This window comes from Lepidochelys kempii, chromosome 5, assembly GCF_965140265.1.
Source record: "Lepidochelys kempii isolate rLepKem1 chromosome 5, rLepKem1.hap2, whole genome shotgun sequence".
NCBI lineage: Eukaryota > Metazoa > Chordata > Testudines > Cheloniidae > Lepidochelys > Lepidochelys kempii.
In genome coordinates, this window is record NC_133260.1 from 49,443,560 (window position 1) to 49,465,323 (window position 21,764).

General features: G+C 40.5%; 1 protein-coding gene across 11 annotated transcripts in view; it reads right to left on the minus strand.

The window, feature by feature from the left end:
* Positions 1 to 21,764, minus strand: part of ARHGEF28 (Rho guanine nucleotide exchange factor 28) — a 194,482-nt gene that overhangs the window by 121,582 nt on the left and 51,136 nt on the right. For 5 of the 11 annotated variants that reach the window (XM_073344263.1, XM_073344261.1, XM_073344260.1 and 2 more), the window contains exons 4-5: positions 19,512 to 19,805; positions 1,972 to 2,155 (exon numbers count right to left, since the gene is read on the minus strand). The exons of 3 other annotated variants lie outside the window; for them this stretch is intronic. In XM_073344263.1, coding sequence (XP_073200364.1) covers positions 1,972 to 2,155; positions 19,512 to 19,805 — 478 coding nt within the window. Of the gene's footprint in view, positions 1 to 1,971; positions 2,156 to 19,511; positions 19,806 to 21,764 lie in introns of those variants that run through there. 3 more of the 11 variants (XM_073344265.1, XM_073344266.1, XM_073344267.1) reach the window with 3 other exon arrangements.

Genomic DNA, 21,764 nt, shown 5'->3' on the forward strand with positions numbered 1-21,764 from the left:
GAAACAACACACTATTTAAATAAAAACATATGCTCTGTGCACAGGTTTAATGAAAATATAAACACACAGCACTTTCTGTTCTCGTGCACAGCACTTCAAAATTCTACAAAAAAAATCTAAGGCAGAAAATATGAAACATCCATGAAAAACACATCTGGGAAAACAAATAGTTACCAGTGAATCCATTCACCATAAGAAAATTCTGCTGTTTCAAGCCATCAAAATGAAAAAATGGTTACATTAGAAATAATGGCAGCAAAATAAAACAGCGACACTAAACAACATCTAGTATTCCCTACTATTGTAAAATAGAAATAGTACCTTTTCCTGTTAATGTTGCCATATATAGTAGCGTGAAGAAACTGGCAGGCTTACTAGCCGATTACAGTGAAAAACAGACAGTGTCTCAAGGGAGCGCTGCACTGTTTGGATGTTACAAACAAATGAGACATTCATAACAAAATGTACTGTACCAGCATTGTAAGTCATTTTCTCATGCAAATTAAAGTAGGCATAATACTCACACAAACTGTATGTTGTGCAGAGCCATAAACGAAAGAGCTTCATTCCAAAACAAAAATGTAACTGAATTCTTGCATGTATTTTTTTTCTGTTCACTTGTGGCTTTTCATTTCTAATGGGGACTTTCTGATGGTGGAATATGATTATTTGGTACTGCAGGACAAATACAAATACAATGGAGGTCCTAAACTCCATACATCTGAAACTTCAGATAATTAAGGTCTGGAAGCTTCAGTCCTGCAAGTTACTGATCAGGGCTGAAGCTGCCTGGCAACTCCAGAAACTTAGCCCTGCTGGGTTGATACTCAGCACCTTCATTTATCCAAACCTCTGTGTTATGGATGTTTCAAAGTGCTCCAAGACTTTTGTAAAATTGGGGTTCGATTGTATTTTTTAAAACAAATTTCCATGCCCTAGTTCCTAACAGCACTTTAGATTATTAAAACAAAAACCTGTAAAAAGTTACTTTGATTTTCACCATTTTAACAGTGTGTATTTTTTCACAGCTTCTTTGCATCTCCAGAACTTGGACAATGAAAATAAACCTCCACTTTTGAGAGTAGTCACTTTCATTTTCTAGTTCTGGTGCACTAGCACTAGACCAGTGTGGCAATCCTTGAGTTGGGCTGCAAACACTACAGGGGCATGAATGTTTAAAGTTACCCAAAAAGCAGTTTTCAATTTATCTTCCCATTTCATGAAGCATTTCTACGAATAACAGATTTTTATAACTCCCTTTTTCCCCTCCAAAACTTGTAATTGGGACTTAGTAAACAATTTTGGCGATGCACAAAAAGGAATAAAACACAACTCCCTCCTTTTTGCCACATTGGTACTGCAAGATTAACAACAGTAAAATTTGTTTTTGTCATTAAATTAAGCAGATATAACTCTGACTATACAGAGGGAGCAGCTCAGAGGAGTAAAAAAGTGTGCCATTTCTACGTCACTTTTCAGACTAGAAAAGTATATTAAAGGCTATAAACACTCAGATAATCATGGAAAAATGACTACGTGCTACTGTACAATTTTGTAATGAGGTCCCACAAATCCAAAATAAACTGGTATTTTTAAAATATTAATTCTTAAAGCAACAGTCTTAAGTCAGATGCCAAACCTAAACTATTTACTCCAAAAAGGAAAAATAAAAGAATTCCCTCATGTAAATATCTAATCAATCCAGAGTTTAAACCAAATTTAGGTTCTTATGTTTGCCATTATATTACTGTTAAAAATGTTACCAATTTTGCCACAGACGTAGAATGGAAGATATACATGAAACCCTTATTTTTAACAAGAAATACAAGATTTCACACCTAAAAACACAACGCTGACAACAACCAACAGAACAGAAACAAACATTCAGTTTAAACTATTTTGAAATAAACATTTTGCTGTTCAGTTTTAATGGTTAATAGTTTAACAGAAGTAACGGGCCATTACACTCACTTCATGAAGATTTCAACAAGTCTGGAGTGCCCATTCTGGGAAGCCAAATCTAATGGTGTTGCTCCAGCTTCATTAGGTAAAGCTAATGCCAATGGCCCACCAGGCTGAGATAACAGGAATTGCGAGAGTTTAACCAAGCCCAATCTTACTGTGAGATGAAGCAGTGTTTCTTTGTGATTAGACTCTAAAAAACACATGTGTATTTGTTAGTAAGCATCATACAAATCTTTTTAAAGGCTGTGCAAATATAAAATACATATAGTCCAAAGATCCACTTATTCCAAAAGTTAAAGAAAATGCTTGGAGTCGGAGTCTGTGTTTTCTACATCTCAACTCTCTCCATGTGTACAGCATCTAGCACAACGGGGCCCTGATTGCTGACTGGGCCCTCTAGGCTCTACTATACTACAAATTGTAAATAACAAGGCAGCTTTCCAGCTGCTTCGCAGTGCCTCAACAGCACAAAACAGCCACAGCTGGGACCAAGAATCTAAAGCAGTTTCTTTACAAGGCATGTGATTTATCCAGTAAGGCTGTTTATAAATACAGCAAAAGATTCTTAATGATGCAGACATGCAGATAAAATGTACAGGATGCATTTCTTTCATTTCTCATTTCAACATGGTTTCACCTGCCTGTTTTTCCTCTCACCTGCCTCTTTGTTCTCTGCTTTTTCACATGTAAACATCAAGGTCAATGAAAGGTGACGCTTAAAAGAAATAGTGAACAAGACAGACTGAGTCTCTTTCCGTCACGTCCTACTCTCACACTTCATAAAGAAAATGCTCGGGCAGCAAATTTGAAAAAAAAAAAAAAAAAAGCAGGCCTGCAGCTCAGATTCTTCTTCCATTCTGTTCTACACAGGTTTTTAGAGTGCATCTATCACCGTAGTATCTAAGTACCTTCCCGTAGTGGATTAAGCAATGTGACCACATACCTGTCACATGCTGGTTATTCTCTCATCCTCTATCCAGAGAGAGAAGTGTGTGTAGTGGAGGTTGGTTTTGTTAAATATACCTGTTACTATGTGTTTACATGGGAGGGGTGCGGGGAAGAGATCAAAGAAATATGCCTCGCACTGAGAAAGTGGTTAGGTTTGTGACAGTCTGTAGGAGTTCATTCTACAGTCTCGGCCTGAAGAAGTTTCAGTCTCTGGCACAGGCGAGCTTTACTCTTATTGTTGACAGTTCCATTATGCCAGAGGAGTGAAGTTGACTATCACAGTCTTCATCCTAGAGCTTTAACCGGTATGCTGGGCCCAAGCCATGGAGCACTTTAAAGATAAGGACTGGGAGACCCTGAACTTGGGATTCTATGGGAAGCCAGTGCAGAGAGTGGAGGACAGGTGTGACGTGCTCACAGTAGCCTGTGTTGTTGAGGAGACATGTTGCAACATGGTGTACTAGTTGGTGTTTCCTAAGTGCTGAATGTTTCATACGCAGGTATAGCATATTGCTGTAGTCCAACTGAGAGGTGATGAAGGCATGAATAACTGAGGCCAGGTCTTCATCCAACAGGGTGGGACTGAGTGTCCTATACAAGTGGAGATGGTGGAAAACTCCACTCACAGCCATCGCTCTGAGAGAGCTCAGCAGAGCAAGGAATCCAAGACTACCGACTGAACTAATCAATTGTGGAGTGAACCTTCAATCAGAGACTGCACTGTGCCTGCAAACTCCTCAAAATATTTTCCTCTGACCAGCATCTTGCACTCTGATTTCAACATGGAGTTAAATGAACGGCTAGAACTATTAATATGTTTGATATTTCAGTTTAGTCAGTCTATAGTCCTCATAACAACAATCATCAACGTCTGAAGGAACAAAAATCTCATTTTGGACCCACTAGTTTATACAATTCAATGTAAACATTATCTCATCAAGTAAATCCATTTTTCTAAAATAAATAGGATGAAATTCACTAAGGACAAATGCAAAGTACTCTATTTAGGAAGGAATAATCAGTTGCACACATACCAACTGGGAAATGACTGCCTAGGAAGGAGTACTGCAGAAAGGGATCTGGGGGTCACAGTGGACCACAAGCTAAATATGAATCAACGGTGTAACACTGTTGCAAAAAAAGCGAACATCTTTGTGAGATGTATTAGCAGGAGTGTTGTAAGCAAGACACGAGAAGTAATTCTTCTGCTCTACTCCACACTAATAGGCCGCAACTGGAGTACTGTGTCCAGTTCTGGGCACCACATTTCAGGAAGGATGTGGACAAATTGGAGAAAGTCCAGAGAAGAGCAACAAAAATGATTAAAGGTCTAGAAAACATGACCTATGAGGAAAGATTGAAAAAAATGGGTTTGTGTAGTCTGGAAAAGAGAAGACTGAGAGGGGACATGATAACAGTTTTCAAGTATGTAAAAGGTTGCTACAAGGAGGAGGAAGAAAAAATGTTGTTCTTAACTTCTGAGGACAGGACAAGAAGCAATGGGCTCAAATTGCAGCAAGGGAGGTTTAGGTTGGACATTAGGAAAAACTTCCTAACTGTCAGGGTGGTTAAGCACTGGAATAAATTGCCTAGGGAGGTTGTGGAATCTCTATCGCTGTAGATTTTTAAGAGCAGGTTAGACAAACACCTGTCAGGGATGGTCTAGATGATAATTAGTCCTGCCATGAATGCAGGAGACTGGACTAGATGACCTCTCAAGGTCCCTTCCAATTATATTCTAAATGACTGTGAAAATTGAGCAGAATCACAGGTTACCGTTCCATCAATGACAATGGAAAGGTGTGATCCTTGATTGGAGTGGGGGTGGGGGGGTGAATAATCCATTAACAAAGACCAGCACAGTTTGTAAAATTTATGCCCCACCACAATAGTTACAACAAATAGAGTGACAGAAAGATGACTCAAAAGAGAGAGACAGGGTAGTTGGTGAAAGAAGCAACTAATTATATTACCCAAGAATACTGCTGAATCAATCAGTGCAATCACTGTAACAACAGACAACTACAGTGACTCAGAATTGAGCGTGGGACGGATTCTACCATCAATACAGTGAACAGTCCCTTGCCCTATAATGACATATTTTATAACTTACCATAGGCATTGTGAAAAGAAAAGGAGTACTTGTGGCACCTTAGAGACTAACCAATTTATTAGAGCATAAGCTTTCGTGAGCTACAGCTCACTTCCTCAGATGCATATCGTGGAAACTGCAGCAGGCTTTATATATACACAGAGAATATGAAACAATACCTACTCCCACCCCACTGTCCTGCTGGTAATAGCTTATCTAAAGTGATCATCAGGTGGGCCATTTCCAGCACAAATCCAGGTTTTCTCACCCTCCACCCCCCCACACAAATTCACTCTCCTGCTGGTGATAGCCCATCCAAAGTGACAACTCTTTACACAATGTGCATGACAATCAAGTTGGGCTATTTCCTGCACAAATCCAGGTTTTCTCACATCCCCCCCACCCCCATACACACACAAATTCACTCTCCTGCTGGTAATAGCTCATCCAAACTGACCACTCTTCAAGTTTAAATCCAAGTTAAACCAGAACATCTGGGGGGGGGGGGTAGGAAAAAACAAGAGGAAACAGGCTACCTTGCATAATGACTTAGCCACTCCCAGTCTCTATTTAAGCCTAAATTAATAGTATCCAATTTGCAAATGAATTCCAATTCAGCAGTTTCTCGCTGGAGTCTGGATTTGAAGTTTTTTTGTTTTAAGATAGCGACCTTCATGTCTGTGATTGCGTGACCAGAGAAATTGAAGTGTTCTCCGACTGGTTTATGAATGTTATAATTCTTGACATCTGATTTGTGTCCATTTATTCTTTTACGTAGAGACTGTCCAGTTTGACCAATGTATATGGCAGAGGGGCACTGCTGGCACATGATGGCATATATCACATTGGTGGATGTGCAGGTGAACGAGCCTCTGATAGTGTGGCTGATGTTATTAGGCCCTGTGATGGTGTCCCCTGAATAGATATGTGGGCACAATTGGCAACGGGCTTTGTTGCAAGGATAAGTTCCTGGGTTAGTGGTTCTGTTGTGTGGTATGTGGTTGTTGGTGAGTATTTGCTTCAGGTTGCGGGGCTGTCTGTAGGCAAGGACTGGCCTGTCTCCCAAGATTTGTGAGAGTGTTGGGTCATCCTTTAGGATAGGTTGTAGATCCTTAATAATGCGTTGGAGGGGTTTTAGTTGGGGGCTGAAGGTGACGGCTAGCGGCGTTCTGTTATTTTCTTTGTTAGGCCTGTCCTGTAGTAGGTAACTTCTGGGAACTCTTCTGGCTCTATCAATCTGTTTCTTTACTTCTGCAGGTGGGTATTGTAGTTGTAAGAAAGCTTGACAGAGATCTTGTAGGTGTTTGTCTCTGTCTGAGGGGTTGGAGCAAATGCGGTTGTATCGCAGAGCTTGGCTGTAGACGATGGATCGTGTGGTGTGGTCATTATGCAAGGTAGCCTGTTTCCTCTTGTTTTTTCCTACCCCCCCCCCCAGATGTTCTGGTTTAACTTGGATTTAAACTTGAAGAGTGGTCAGTTTGGATGAGCTATTACCAGCAGGAGAGTGAATTTGTGTGTGTATGGGGGTGGGGGGGATGTGAGAAAACCTGGATTTGTGCAGGAAATAGCCCAACTTGATTGTCATGCACATTGTGTAAAGAGTTGTCACTTTGGATGGGCTATCACCAGCAGGAGAGTGAATTTGTGTGGGGGGGTGGAGAGTGAGAAAACCTGGATTTGTGCTGGAAATGGCCCACCTGATGATCACTTTAGATAAGCTATTACCAGCAGGACAGTGGGGTGGGAGTAGGTATTGTTTCATATTCTCTGTGTATATATAAAGCCTGCTGCAGTTTCCACGATATGCATCTGAGGAAGTGAGCTGTAGCTCACGAAAGCTTATGCTCTAATAAATTGGTTAGTCTCTAAGGTGCCACAAGTACTCCTTTTCTTTTTGCGAATACAGACTAACATGGCTGTTACTCTGAAACCTGTCATAGGCATTGTGGTAACTTATTTATTTGTATCTTCAAGACATACAAAATATGTTTTATATTATAAGGCACTTATTACTTAAAAATCACATGATAATTCAGCCAGTCAAACTTCATGACTGGCTCAACATTAATCACCTTATACCACTTAAAGAAAACACTTTGAACAACGCACCTGGCTCTGTAACAAAAACAAAGCCCACTATAATTGCACTAGGGGAAGGAAAATGAAGTTTTAAAAAAATCATTCCTTAGGTTAAGTTTCAGGTAAGCTAGGTAGTTACTGCTATTGATGTGGAAGTTTTCAAAAGCGACCACTGTGCTTGGGTGCCCCAATTTTTGGGTGACCCACCCTGAGACACCTTGTGCCTGATTTTTCACAATACTGAGCTCCTTTAAAAGTCCCCAAAAATCTAGGTACTCTGAACTGATGAACTAATCACTTGTGAAAAGTTAGGGACGACAACAAATACCGCCCAGAACAAAGATGAAATGAGTCTTTCCATGCCATATCGTCTAAGCACATCTCAGAGGACTTGAGAATGGCCATGGCCACCTCTAGTCTATTTTTTTTCTGCCTTGAAAAAGAATAATGCTTAAATGGGCACTATCCTGTTTTATCAGTATATTTTAATAGGTTTAATAATCCTGGATTTTCATGTCTTCTTAGAAGATGAAAGATAATCTGCTTCCATACCAAGGGTCAAATTCTGACTGCTCAGTGCTCAAAGACTCACGCCAAAACTCACACCAAGTGACGGCAGCATGGGAGAACTTGAGGAAGTTTACTGACTGGCAAAAGGAAAAATGAAAAAAGAAAGAAAAATGAAAAAGTGGGTGGGACAAAAAAACCCAAACCTGAGCATCATTCATTGTATTGCATTCAGTTGCGAAAAGAAAAGAAAAGAAAAGAAAAGAAAAGAAAAGAAAAGAAAAGAAAAGAAAAGAAAAGAAAAGAAAAGACTGGGGAAAGTTTAGATTAAAAAATGGAAAGATTTGAAAAGGCAAACGCTTTTTGCAAAAGTTTTCAGTTTTGAGAAAAGGTCATTTTTCATTAAAGAACTATTCCCCCTCCCCTCCAAGAGCTGAGTGAAAGTTTTCAACCATTTCTAAGCATAAGAGTATGGCAGTTGTTTAATAAAGGCCTAGATGCTGCAAAGCAGGTGGTGTTGGGGAGGGGATATGCCAGCTAGACCTTGTTTTGCATCAGATCTTGATTCTGCTGCCAAAACACTGTGTTCGAGTGATAAAAATCTGAGCCAAACAATCTGTTTTAAACATTAAATAAATCCTTTTGTTTTTACTTGCACCTGAATCCCTTCCTCTGTCCAAAACAATAAAAGAACAAAACAAATACTTCTCTCTGACAGAAATGACTAAGCTCTTTCTGGGCTATGAACCTCATTCATTTCCTGGAAGGAGACTGAAAACTCCAGACTTGTAACTTGAAGAGAAGACGGAGACGACAACAGGCCGACAGATTCCAGTTTTTCCTGGCTCCATCTTCCTATGAACTCCTAATGCATTGTCAGGCCTTTATATTAGATAAAGAGATTGTTTATAAAATGTTCTTCAGTATACCGCAGTCCTGAAAAACTTACACACATACTTATCTTTACACACTGTGAACAATCATGTGAGTTGACTTCAGTGGCACTAATCACAGCTGGGCACGTGAGTAAGTCTTTGCAGGATCAGAGCCTTGGTTAGTGCGATGTGATTAGATTGGATGACCTCCGCTTGTCCAATATTGATCCATAGTCCTCCCTATTGTATCTTCCATTTTTTGAGATAGGTCACTTATCCCTCATTCCTAAGGGTAGTGCAGGCTACAGCATCTTTTAACCTATCGTACATCTATCTAATAACATCCTTTAATCAATCTAAGTAGTGCATATAGTTTGGATAAATGCTCGTTCAAACAGCCTGAATATTGGTCTCTGACATTCTAGGCATTGCAGTTAAAGTAGGAATCCAAACTGATATTTTTCTCAGAGATCATTCTGACCTGTCTAAGATTACATCAATCAACTTTTTTTTTTTTTTAAACCAGCACACAACAGCCTGGAAAGTATCAAGAGAACTGATTCCTTAAAGATACTAATTCTCACTAGTTCTTCCAACCAAGTCATATGGGGTGAGACACTCTCTCTCTCTCTCTCTCTCACACACACACACACAGTGTAAAAGGGCCGGAGTGGCACAAATGGCCCTAAAAATCGATAGTTTGGGCTGTGGAAGGATTTCCCTGGTGCAGGCATGGCAGAAAATGGCTGTGAGGCTGCCTATTGAGGACCACGCACAAGCCCTGGCAAAGGGGGTGTTTGGGGAGCAAGGCCTCACATCCACGGCTGAGGATGTGGAGGAGATTCCCAAACCTGAGCCGTTCCTCTGAGGTGAGAGATCTGAGGAACTGTCCCAGATTGGGGTATCATTAGAGGAGGTTTTGGAACAAACTGATAAATTAAACAGCAATAAGTTACCAGGACCAGATGGTATTCACCCAAGAGTTCTGAAGGAACTCAAATGTGAAATTGCAGAACTAATAACTGTAGTCTGTAACCTGTCATTTAAATCAGCTTCTGTACCAGATGACTGGAGGATAGCTAATGTGATGCCAATTTTTAAAAAGGGCTCCAGAGGTGATCCCAGCAATTACAGGCCTGTAAGCCTGACTTCAGTACCAGGCAAACTGGCTGAAACTCTAATAAAGAACCGTATTGTCAGACATATAGATGAACATAATTTGTTGAGGAAGAATCAACATGGTTTTAGTAAAGGGAAATCATGCCTCACCAATCTACTAGAATTCTTTGAGGGGGTCAACAAGCATGTGGACCAAGGGGATCCAGTGGATATAGTGTACTTAGATTTTCAGAAAGCCTTTGACAAGGTCCCTCACCAAAGGCTCTTACACAAAGTAAGCTGCACAGGATAAGAGGAAAGGTGCTCTCATGGATTGGTAACTGGTTAAAAGATAGGAAACAAAGGGTAGGTATAAATGATCAGTTTTCAGAATGGAGAGAGGTAAATAGTGGTGTCCCTATGGGTTTGTTCTGGGACAAGTCCTATTCAACATATTCATAAATTATCTGGAAAAAGTGGTAAACAGTGAGGTGGCAAAATTTGCAGACGATATAAAATTACTAAAGATAGTTAAGACCCAGGCAGACCGCGGAGAGTGACAAAAGGATCTCTCAAAACTGGGTGACTGGGCAACAAAATGGCAGATGAAATTTAATGTTGATAAATGCAAAGTAATGCACATTGGAAAGCATAATCCCAACTATATATATAAAATGATGGGGTCTAAATTAGCTGTTACCACTCAAGAAAGAGATCTTGGAGTCATTATGGATAGTTCTCTGAAAACATCCACTCAGTATGCAGCAGCAGTCAAAAAAGCAAATAGAATGCTGGGAATAATTAAGAAAGAGATAGCAATAGGACAGAAAATATCATGTGGCCTCTATATAAATCCATGGTACGCCCACTTCTTGAATACTGTGTGCAGATGTGGTCACCCAATCTCAAAAAAGATATATTGGAATTGGAAAAGGTTCAGAAAAGGGCAACAAAAATTACTGGGGTACGGAACGGCTTCCATATGAGGAGAGATTGATAAGACTGGGACTTTTCAGCTTGGAAAAGAGATGACTAAGGGGAGATATGATTGAGGTCTACAAAATCATGACTGGTGCAGAGAAAGTAGATAAGGAAGTGTTGTTTACTACTTCTCATAACACAAGAACTCGGGGTCACCAAATGAAATTAATAGGCAGCAGGTTTAAAACAAATAAAAGAAAGTATATATTCACACACAACGTACAGTCAACCTGTGGAACTCCTTGCCAGAGGATGTTGTGAAGGCCAAGACCATAACAGAGCTAAAAAAAAAAACTAGATAAATTCATGGAGGATAGGTCCATCAATGGCTATTTTGGCCAGGATGGCGTCCCTAGCCTCTGTTTGCCGGAAGCTGGGAATGAGCGACAGGATGGATCACTTGATGATTACCTGTTCTGTTCATTCCCTCTGGGGCATCTGGCACTGGCCACTGTTGGAAGACAGGATACTGGGCTAGATGGACCTTTGGTCTGACCCAGTAAGGCCATTCTTATGTTCTTATGGTATTGCAGTGAGTCTGTGTGGTGCTGAGGCCCACAGAACAGTCTCACCAGGACTTGTCTAAATTCTGCCATAGGACTCTCCAATTCCAAAAGCAACCTCTAATGTGGACATAGTTATATGAATACAGAGGTGATTTATATAGGTATAGCAAATTCCTGTATGAGGATGATAATTAGAGGCCTACCAAATTCCCGGCCATGAAAAATTCATCACGGACTATCATAAATTTAAAGGGAAGGGTAACCTCCTTTCTGTATACAGTGCTATAAAATCCCTCCTGGCCAGAGGCAACATCCTGTTACCTGTAAAGGGCTAAGAAGCTCAGCTAACCTGGCTGGCACCTGAACCAAAGGACCAATAAGATACTTTCAAATCTTGGGGGAAGGAAGGCTTTTGTTTTGTACTCTTTGTTTACATGGTTGTTCTCTCTTGGGACTGAGAAAGGCCAGACAGAAATCCATCTTCTCCAACCCATCCTAATCCAAGTCTCCAATATTGCAACCAGTATAGGTACGCCAGGCAAGGCGGATTAGTTTATCTTTTGTTTTATGTGAATTTTCCCTGTGTTAAGAGGGAGGTTTATTCCTGTTTTCTGTAACTTTAAGGTTTTGCCCAAAAGGGGATCCTCTGTGTTTTGAATCTGAATACCCTGTAAAGTATTTTCCATCCTGATTTTACAGAGATGATTTTTACCTTTCTTTTTTTTTAATAAAATCCTTCTTTGAAGAACCTGACTGATTCTTCCATTGTTCCAAGATCCAGGGGTTTGGGTCTTTGATGATTTTGTAACAAATTGGTTAGGATATTATTCTCAAGCCTCCCCAGGAAAGGGGGTGTGTAGGGCTTGGCGGGATATTTTGGGGGAAAGACGTCTCCAAGTGGGCTCTTTCCCTGTTCTTTGTTTAAAACGCTTGGTGCTGGCAGCATACTGTTCAAGGCCAAGGCAAAGTTTGTACGTTGGGGAAGTTTTTAACCTAAGCTGGTAAGAATAAGCTTAGGGGGTCTTTCATGCGGGTCCCCACATATGTACCCTAGAGTACAGAGTGGGGAAGGAATCCTGAAACGGTCCGTGAAATCTGCTCTCCCCCCCATTAAATCTGGTCTTTTGTGTTTTACCCTATACTGTACAGATTTCACGGGGAGGGGAGGGGGGACCAATGTTTCTCAAATTAGAGCGTCCTGACCCAAATGGGAGTTACGGGAGTGGGGGGGTCACAAGGTTATTTTAGGAGGGTCGCGGTGTTGCCATCCTCACTTCTACGCTGCCTTCAGAGCTGGATGGCCAGAGAGCAGCAGTCACTGACTGAGGGTCCAGCTCGGCAGACAGCAGCCCAGAAGTAAAGTTAGCAATATCATACCATTCCATCTTTACTTCTGCGCTGCTGCTGGCAGTGACTCTGCCTTCAGAGCTGGGCTCCCGATGCCAGCAGCCGCCACTCTCCCGCTGCCCAGCCCTGAAGGCAGCGCCTCCGCCAGCAGCAGCAGCAGCAGCACAGAAGTAAGGGTAGCAGTACCGCAACCCCCTACAATTACCTTGCAACCCCTCCATAACTCCTTTTTCGGTCAGGATCCCTACCGTTACAACACTATGAAATTTCAGATTTAAATAGCTGAAATCATGAAAATTACACTTTCAAAAAATCCTAAGACCATGACTAAAATGGACCGTGAATTTGGTAGGGTCCTAATGATAATAGAGGCACAGCACAGAATCTCCCACGTGCAGTCATCAGGGGATTTCAGACACAGGCCAAATCTACCCTAGAAACTTTTCCCAGTATAGCAATGTCAGTTACAGGTACAAAATTTTTGTGGCATTTCTATCCCAGCAAATGCCACTAGTGTAGCTACAGTTATACAACATAATAGTTCTTTTGCCTGTATAGTTTATTTCACCCAGGGAACAGATATATGCTATATCAGCAAAAGCACCTGGTTGTTGCATCTGCACTAGGAGGGTTTGCTACTATGCCCGCAAACCTTTTCTAGTTTAGCCACAGCTTCAGTTATGTTTGCTTGTTTGGGCAATTCCAACAAGTTGTGAGGCAACACGGGGTCTGTTAGCAGAATGATATTTCCCTTCCATTTCTATAGTAGCCAAACACTCAGAAGTTGTCTAGCTTATTATTATTGTTGTTATTGTCTACTGAGCACTGAAAATGTGCCTAATGCAGAGAGCTTAGGATCTCGAAAACAAATACCGAGAAGAAATAGAAACTGCCATAATGGAGCAGACCCAAGGCTCATCCAGTTCAATAGCCCATTGCCATCAGAGGTCAGTACCAGATGTTTCTGAGGAAGATGCAAGAAACCTTCTAAATCCCCAGTAGTCAGAGACTGGTTTAACCACTGAAATATGAAGCCTGTTTCAAAATTTGTTAGCACTAGCAACTGTAACTCTTGATATTTTTGTTATCTCTACAAATGTCCAATCCCTTTTCGAACAGCCCTTTAAAATTTGAAATGGGGTGGGATATGGAGTGGGGGATACCAGAAATATCTTCCATGCTAACTAAATTATGCATCCAGTATTCCCAATATTTCCCCAAATCCGTGAAGGCAAATACATGTGTTTTGCCAATTCCTCCACCTTTCTTTCTCAAAATATCAAATTTTAACACAAATTAAGCGAAAAAGTCATGTACACAATTTTTTTGTTCAATTTAGAGCAAGGATACAATGTGGATAAGCTGGGTGTGAATAACTGAGATTTATCAGGAATGGCTACTATCACAGGAAGTACTAGTAAAGAGAATTATGCCAGTAAACAAAGAAAAGTAGATAAGATCTAAAATGTCATGAAATAATGAATACTGTTCAGAAAAGTAGATGATAAATGCAATGGGTATGAATTCTCTACCAGCTTCTCATACAAGAACTATTCCTAAGAAATAATTATGACATATTTATGAAACAGGAAATCAATGTTGTTTATGCTAGAAAATTAAACATGAGCATAGGCTACTTCCTTTGCTATATCTATAATTGATTTTCAAGGTGAATAACATTCATGAAAATTCAGAAACAGAAAATTATGTTGCTTCTACTAATGGTTCCAAACTTTAAAGAACATTATTTACCTTGAAAATTATTATGGTTTGTGACAAAGGAAGTAGAAATTATTATTTCATTAATAGCACATTTACAGTCATCCAGACAATCTTAACTCCACCCTGTAGCAGACCCCTGAGAACATCCATCCATCACCCATGGGTCTTCAAAATGTATGGGTGAGTCCCAGAGCCTGTTCCCCACAAATTCTACCCCACCAACAAAATAGGGGACACGTTGTGCAGGGATCCTTGCGGAGATTTCCTCGCCTGGCCCAGACCTCTCCCACAGGTTTTTGCCCATGAGACGGGTCTATTTGGGCTGATAGGTTTTTTTCAGCAATTTCTACAGAGCCCTTAATCTCTATTCTGCTCTACAGGGGTTTTCTATAAAGGGAATAAAAAGTACCTATCGCAGGAAGTATTTTAAAATATGAATTCTAGAGCTGCTTGAAAAAATCCAATTTTTTTGAAATTTTTTGGCCAGTTCTAACCAATGCTGTGCCTTAGTCCACATTAGTGATTAGCATCCTGTAGGGTTTCTTTTTCAGAAATACAGGCTACATATTATTTAAAAAAGGGGGGGGGTATTTGAATGCATGGAGTCTCCCTTAGCTCTGGTTGCGACTGTGAAGCAGAACATCATGACCCCTCATGTATTATGTATGTGCGTAGCTGGTGACATTGCTTTCTGTGTGTACAAACAGCCACATATTACAATAATAATTTATGCTTCCTGAAAGGATCATGTTTTTATTAACTGTTCCTTTTTTCAAGTTTAAATAATGCGGCTAACAAGTTCTGATCTGTGTGATTGTATTAAATTCCTGGATTGTTTAGAACACTCAGTAGCCAATTCAATTCCTCCCTTTATCCAACCCATTTTATACACTTACAAAGGGATTACAAGAACTGGTTCCAAATACCAAAACTCTTATGAATAAATTATTCTTTTGACTGTATTTCCATCAAACCATATGTCTCTAAATACTCATTAAAAAAATGAGGTCCAAAAACACCATAAGGTAGAATAATTTCCTCCATCAATGTCATTCTAAAGTCATTTTCTTTGAATAAACACTCTGGAAATAGATAACAGCAGCCCTTTGAAAACTAACAATTCAAACAAACAGTTCTTTTGTCTGATAAATGTGTAGTCCTAACGTAGGTACTCTTTCAGTAACTGATAAGCAACCAATTAGTGAACAAATCATGTATATTAGCAGTTCTTAGCCTGGGATAAGAGAAAGGTAAGGTATTAGTTATACAAGATTTTTTAAAAAGAAACATAAGAAACAAAATAAAACCATACACATAGAAATGAGAGGAAAAGGACACAGTGAAGGGAAAAGGAAAAAAAACATGCAGTGTAGACAAAGAAGTTGACAGAACTAAAGTCAATCAGCATATATGCTATGAGTGCAGGGGACTGGACTAGATGACCTCTCAAGGTCCCTTCCAGTCCTATAATTCTAGCGTGCGCGCACACACACAAAATGCTGCTCAGGAATTTGTAAACTTGTCAAGTTGTTGAGAGAGATGCTCCCTGACAACTTTGATTACATGCTCTTTGGGACAAGGACTACCTTTTGGTTGGGTGTTCACACAAAGCCTAGCACAATGGGACCCTGATTATCCATGTTTGGAGAGGGGTCCCCAGGCACAGATGAAATGCAAATAATGAATAATAAGGGACCCATTCAGACATTTTTCATTGGAGCTAAAAAGGATCAAGAATAAGAGAGCTCATATAGGTTATGAAAAAGCAACCCAGTATAACTACAACAATGTAGCTAATACAAATGCCCATGATGCAGAGACACTGCAACAGTACAAAGAGGAATTGCACTGGTGCAATTTACACCAGTAAGTTAGCAGAGCAAGTCACCTTGGTGCAAGGTCCATCTTACCATTGCAGTGCACCTACAATGTGGGGTTTGCAGAGCTGTAGCTACACTGGTGTACATACCCTGGTGCAAAAAAAAACCAAAACAAGAGACAGCTGTATAGAATAGTGGCACTGTGAGAAAAGCTGTTCAGGACACTCCAAATCAGAAGGGATCAACAGGAGTAATCAGAGTTCATTTTCCTGAGTGAATAGATATATTCTCTTCTTGATTTATGTATGTAATTCCTATTAGTGTTAGCAAGAGATTTGCACACATATAAAGAAGAATATACCCTATCTTGCCAAATAAATACAATTCAAGCCTTTGCACTACTACATTCATGACTATAGAAGTGAGGGCCCGCACCAATCGTGCTACCAATTGTGGGGAGTTTTATTCAGGAACCAGCAAAAAGAGAATCACTGCTAATTTTAACAACCATGATACAGGTATAAGGTGAGAGGTGGTTTCACAGATAGATAAGTACCACATTAGAGACTGTCACCACTGCCTTGAAATGCACCCAGAAACAAATGGGAAGTCAGAACAGAACTTTAAGTAAAGCTGTTATGTGCTCAGAACAGTTCACCATGCATAGGTGGGAGGGATCCTGCACATGCTGATGCTTCCATGTGGTCTTCAAGGAGGATGGACTAGCTCAGAGGTGGGGAAACTCCGGCCCGTGGGACTGTCCGGCCCAGCCCCTGAGCTCCCAGCCAGGGAGGCTAGCCCCCAGCCCCTTCCCTGTTGTCCCCACTCCCCCACAGCCTCAGCTCGTCGTGCCACCAGCGCTCTGGGCAGCGGGGATGCGAGCTCCTGCGGGCAACACAGCTGTGAGAGCCTCCAGCCTGCTACAGTGCTCTACACTGCACGGCAGCGTGGTTGCCAGTCCTGGTGCTTTGAGCAGCATGGTAAGGGGGCGAGGAGCGGGGGGGGGAGAGGTTGGATAAGGGGCAGGAAGTCCCGGGAGGGCGCGGTCAGGGGACAAGGAGCAGAAGGGGTTGGCTTGGTCGGAGGTTCTGACAGAAGTAGTCAGAGGACGAGAGTCAGGCTGTTTGGTGAGGCATCGCCTTCCCTACCCAGCCCTCCATACAGTTTTGGAACCCCAATGTGGCCCTCAGGCCAAAAAGTTTGTCCACCCTTGGACTACCTATTGACCATTAGTTACTGGCTAAAACAGAAACACAGATTACAAGGAAAATCTAAAACACAGAAAGTATCCACACAACATAACTGATAATGAAACACATTTGGGGCAAAGTGATCACATATTTCAAACAATTACATTTAATGCAGTAGTTGGGACACATTTCCCAGCTTTATCACTGCATTTGAGGCTTGTCATTCTCAAACAAAGTGGAAAGCAAGTGCAAAAGGTATGAAAACAAAAGGTAAAGTGAAGCCCTTTCAGACTCTTCTGGTAGTGAGTAGTGCAATATTCAGAATGAAAGGAGCATTTTGAAGTAAACTTGCTGGACAGTAACTAAAAATTAAAGGAAGAGTCCAGTGATACTTAGATGGAAGCTGCTATTTTCACAGGAGTGCCTAATACTGGCTGAGACAGTCTCATGACCCTTTTCAGAGTAACAGCCGTGTTAGTCTGTATTCGCAAAAAGAAAAGGAGTACTTGTGGCACCTTAGAGACTAACCAATTTATTTGAGCATGAGCTTTCGTATGCATCCGATGAAGTGAGCTGTAGCTCACGAAAGCTCATGCTCAAATAAATTGGTTAGTCTCTAAGGTGCCACAAGTACTCCTTTTCTTCTCATGACCCTATGACTTTAAAACTCAGTCGGCCTAGTGGAAGTAACTGAAGCTGCAGCACGTTTAGTGTGGGCAGGTGCCATGCAAGTGTCCCAACACAGCCCTGGCTTTCTACCTCAGAATATAGCTATGCCTACTGATACTTTAGACATGGGTCTCACTACAACCCCAAACTGAAACCCACTGAAGTAATGAGAGGATTCCCATGGCCTTCTGTGGCCTTGGCTCAAGCCCTTGATTAGAAACTATGCTCAACTACAATGTAGTTTAGTGATGTGAACCAATGTTTACTACACATGAGAAGGAAACAACTGAACACACACTTTCTTATTGCCGAAGCCAGCAACTCTCCGTACATGCGTGCACTAATTCAATGCACCACACAAGCCACTCTACTTTTTTTTTTAAACTCTAATCAGGTATATCCCTAATATAAAATTTTGTAGGGAAAAATAATCCTATGAATTAAAACCATTTTTTAAAACAGATTTCCAATCTCCTGAAAAACCTTTTTTCAAAAAGAACACCCCAGAGCAGTATGAAATCCACTACTATCTACACACATAGTGGAATTAGAAAAGTCTTGAAACAATTCACACCAGAGAGTGCAATAAATATAACTGGGTGAAATTCAGTGCTTGTGTTTCCCAAATGTCTTTTTTCAGCTTAGGTTCACATGAGGTTGCTTGTCTTCAAATTCTGAACAATTTCAAATACTCAAAACAAAACTCAGCCAAACGTACCAGATCATCAGTGGAAAACACATGAAGCCATGAAGTTTCACACGGCTTACAAGCAAAGCTATAAATCCGCTGGGTCTAAAGAAAAAGTTCATGCTCCTCAGCAAACCTAACCCTAGTTGTGTGTTTGTAAATAAACCTGAAACTGACATTTCACCTGATTTCATGACAAAAGTTTTAGTAATACTGCTCAAATAAAGTACCATGGCTATTTTTCATTCTACGTTCTCTCAGCACACAACCGGCCACTAAAAAAATCCCATGCTCCCTTAGCAGAGCATATTAATATATTAATGAGGACTCCATCTTGTATAGGGTAGCCCTGAAACTTATAGAATATGTATTCTTCAAGGGGTCAATGCAATCCTAAGCAAGGCATCACTATTGACTGTAGCGTGGTAAACAATATGCATAGTCACTAGTTAGAATTCCTGTACTGTGACATTCTTTTGCCTGTTTCATGACATCATAATTTTTTTTTGTGGGTCTAAAGAAAAATTTCACGCTCCTCAGCACCAGGGCCGGCTCGAGGTTTTTTGCCGCCCCAAGCTCCAAGAGCACAACTAAACAAGCAAAAAAAAAAAAAAAAAAGGGATGGCCGGAATGATGCCGCCCCTGGAATTGTGCCGCCCCGAGCATGTGCTTGCTTTGCTGGTGCCTAGAGCCGGTCCTGCTCAGCAAGCATTATAATAATCCTTAGTTTTTTTTGAAGCACCAAAATTGTCATCAGTTGTAGACAGGCATTATTCATCAAGAGGACTAAATTCACAGTGAGAGTCAAGGTACAAAAGATTCTTTGACAGACTGAATTACAATAACAATATGATGATACAGGAACAAACTGAAGCCTTGATTTCCCTTCTCTGAAATGTAAGTTGCCCATCATAACAGTAAAATAAAATCACAGGGAATCTGCTATGAAAGGTCACAAACACTAGTTTGAATTGTACAGGTAGAGGCAAATTACAGTTAAAAGCTTTTCAGTGAAAAATCCTACCGTCTTCTGAACAATTTCCAAGGACGTTCCATGTAGGTGGCAGCTCTTCATGAGCTATGGCCAGCATCATATCATGATCCAGTGACTGCAAATCTTCCACAGTTAGCCCAAACTTACTGAGTAGTGTCTGGTGACTGGTAGAAGTGACGCAGTCAAAGTGGCTAACCAGAAAATGAGATAACTTGCAAGACAGATTCTGTTTGTAAGTGACAGAGCAGCAGCCCAGGGTCACAGGTGAATATCCCTTCGTGTACATGAACACAGAGACTGAAACTGTTTCTTGGCATCCATGGCCTGAAATATAACGTAGATCAATCATTAACACATTAGCTACTTTTAGAATATATATTGCTCTTCCCTCATCTCTTGTTTAACCTAAGAAATACTTCGAAAATGTATTTGACATTGCTTTATTTTATTTCCCTCCATTTAAATCTATTTGTTAAAGGGAATCTATCACTCACATTTGGTCACAAATTTAAAACTGACTATACTGATAACAAATGTCCTCCCAGTTATATGGATGTATTTGGTTTCAAAACCAGCCTTTCCAGTCCTGGGTACTTTAAGATGGTCTGCTTAAAAACACATCTCAGATTACAGTAAGTGCTGAATGCCCTAATTCAAAAGCATGAGGTGGCTTAGGACATTTCAACACCTACCGTAATTTAAGAAAAAAAAAAAGAAAAAAGAGATGTGAAATGGTAAATTTAAATTATCTGAGTCCTAGAATTCCTTTAACAGTCTTGGTTCTACCCTGCAAAGTCCTCAGTATTCATCAGCAGGATTGAAAGTGGGAGATGGGTAAGTGGTCATTGGCAGACCACATCTGAGCATGGGTGCTAGTTGAACAGATCCCAGCATGCACATTTTGGGACCAAGCACAGCTAGGTACCTCCAACCCCATGCCCAAAGCACATCTGCTAGGTCACAGTGAGTGAGAGTAGGGAGGGGGGAAACAGAACCGGGGGCAGTGAATAGACAGGGCAGCAGATGTCACCTGCAGGGTAGCAGATGTTGACATGTAAATTAAAGATGTAACAGTCATATGAATGGAAAAATCACAACTTTCAGTGGAGGACCAGTATAGATGGTGACTCACCCCCAGTGGCAACTTTTTCTATACCTCCCTTCTGCTCTCCTAGCAAGATCAGCCCTTTGTGACTGCTGTCACCAACCACAGAAACAGTTCTTTGGGTCAGAAGCAAGAAAAATGATGACAGCAAAAAAGGGATTCCTGAGGAACAAGGAGTGGGAGCACCAGGAGTTTTTTTAAAAAACATGGATTTTATACCCACTGACCTCCCCAGAAGCTTTCCACAAATGTATGTCTCTATTTATGCAACCACATTTTTGACAACACGGATTTAAAGCAATTTTAAGTTTTCAATTTATGGCTGGAATTTTCACAGGTGCCCAGCTGTGTTAGGAGCCCACTGTCCTAGACACCTAACTCCCTCAGGCTCTTTTGATAACCCCAGGGTTAGTTTCAAAGATAGTTATCTAAATGTGATGTCTTAGAAATATCTCTACAAGAGCTGTGCACTGTTCTTAAACTTCTCACATGAGTGAATGCTGAAACCTACTGATACTATTTTAAAGGGTAGATTTTAAAACAATGTAGGTATTCATCTGATTTCTGCATACTACAATTGTTCATACAAATCAGGTAAATTAAATACACAAGAAAATGGGCAAGTAAACAAGGAACAGTGATAGCAGTCGTCTTTAAACATAAAATGATACAAAGTACTTTTATTTGGCAACTTTACTAAGTAAAGTTTTGTTACAATATAAAGACTATTCAACCCTCAATCTTTGTTTTAAATCACCCATTATTTTCTGTAGGAATAGACAGGAAGTTGAGTGTAGTCTATGGCTTTATGTTTTTATTTCTTGTTCAAAAACAAATTCATCCTCTATAAAAAAATTAGTTTGATACCCTGGAATAAAACATGACATTTCTTCCATTTTATTCCATGATAATCTCTTCCCATTTAGTGAATTAAAGAAGCAGTCATGGGACAGCACAGAATTTTTCCTTTTCATCAACTGCCTGTTTTCAGAATCTAAATCTCCTCTAGTTATTGCATAAGTAAATAGGAATAAGTAACAAGCAGAGCCTACTGCACTGGAAGACTGTATTTATATCTGCTATTTACTAACAAACGGAACGTTCACAAATAAGATTTTTTTAAAAAACAATCAGTTTCCGTATTATAGCAGCCAAGGAGATAATCTCTTTTTAAGGCA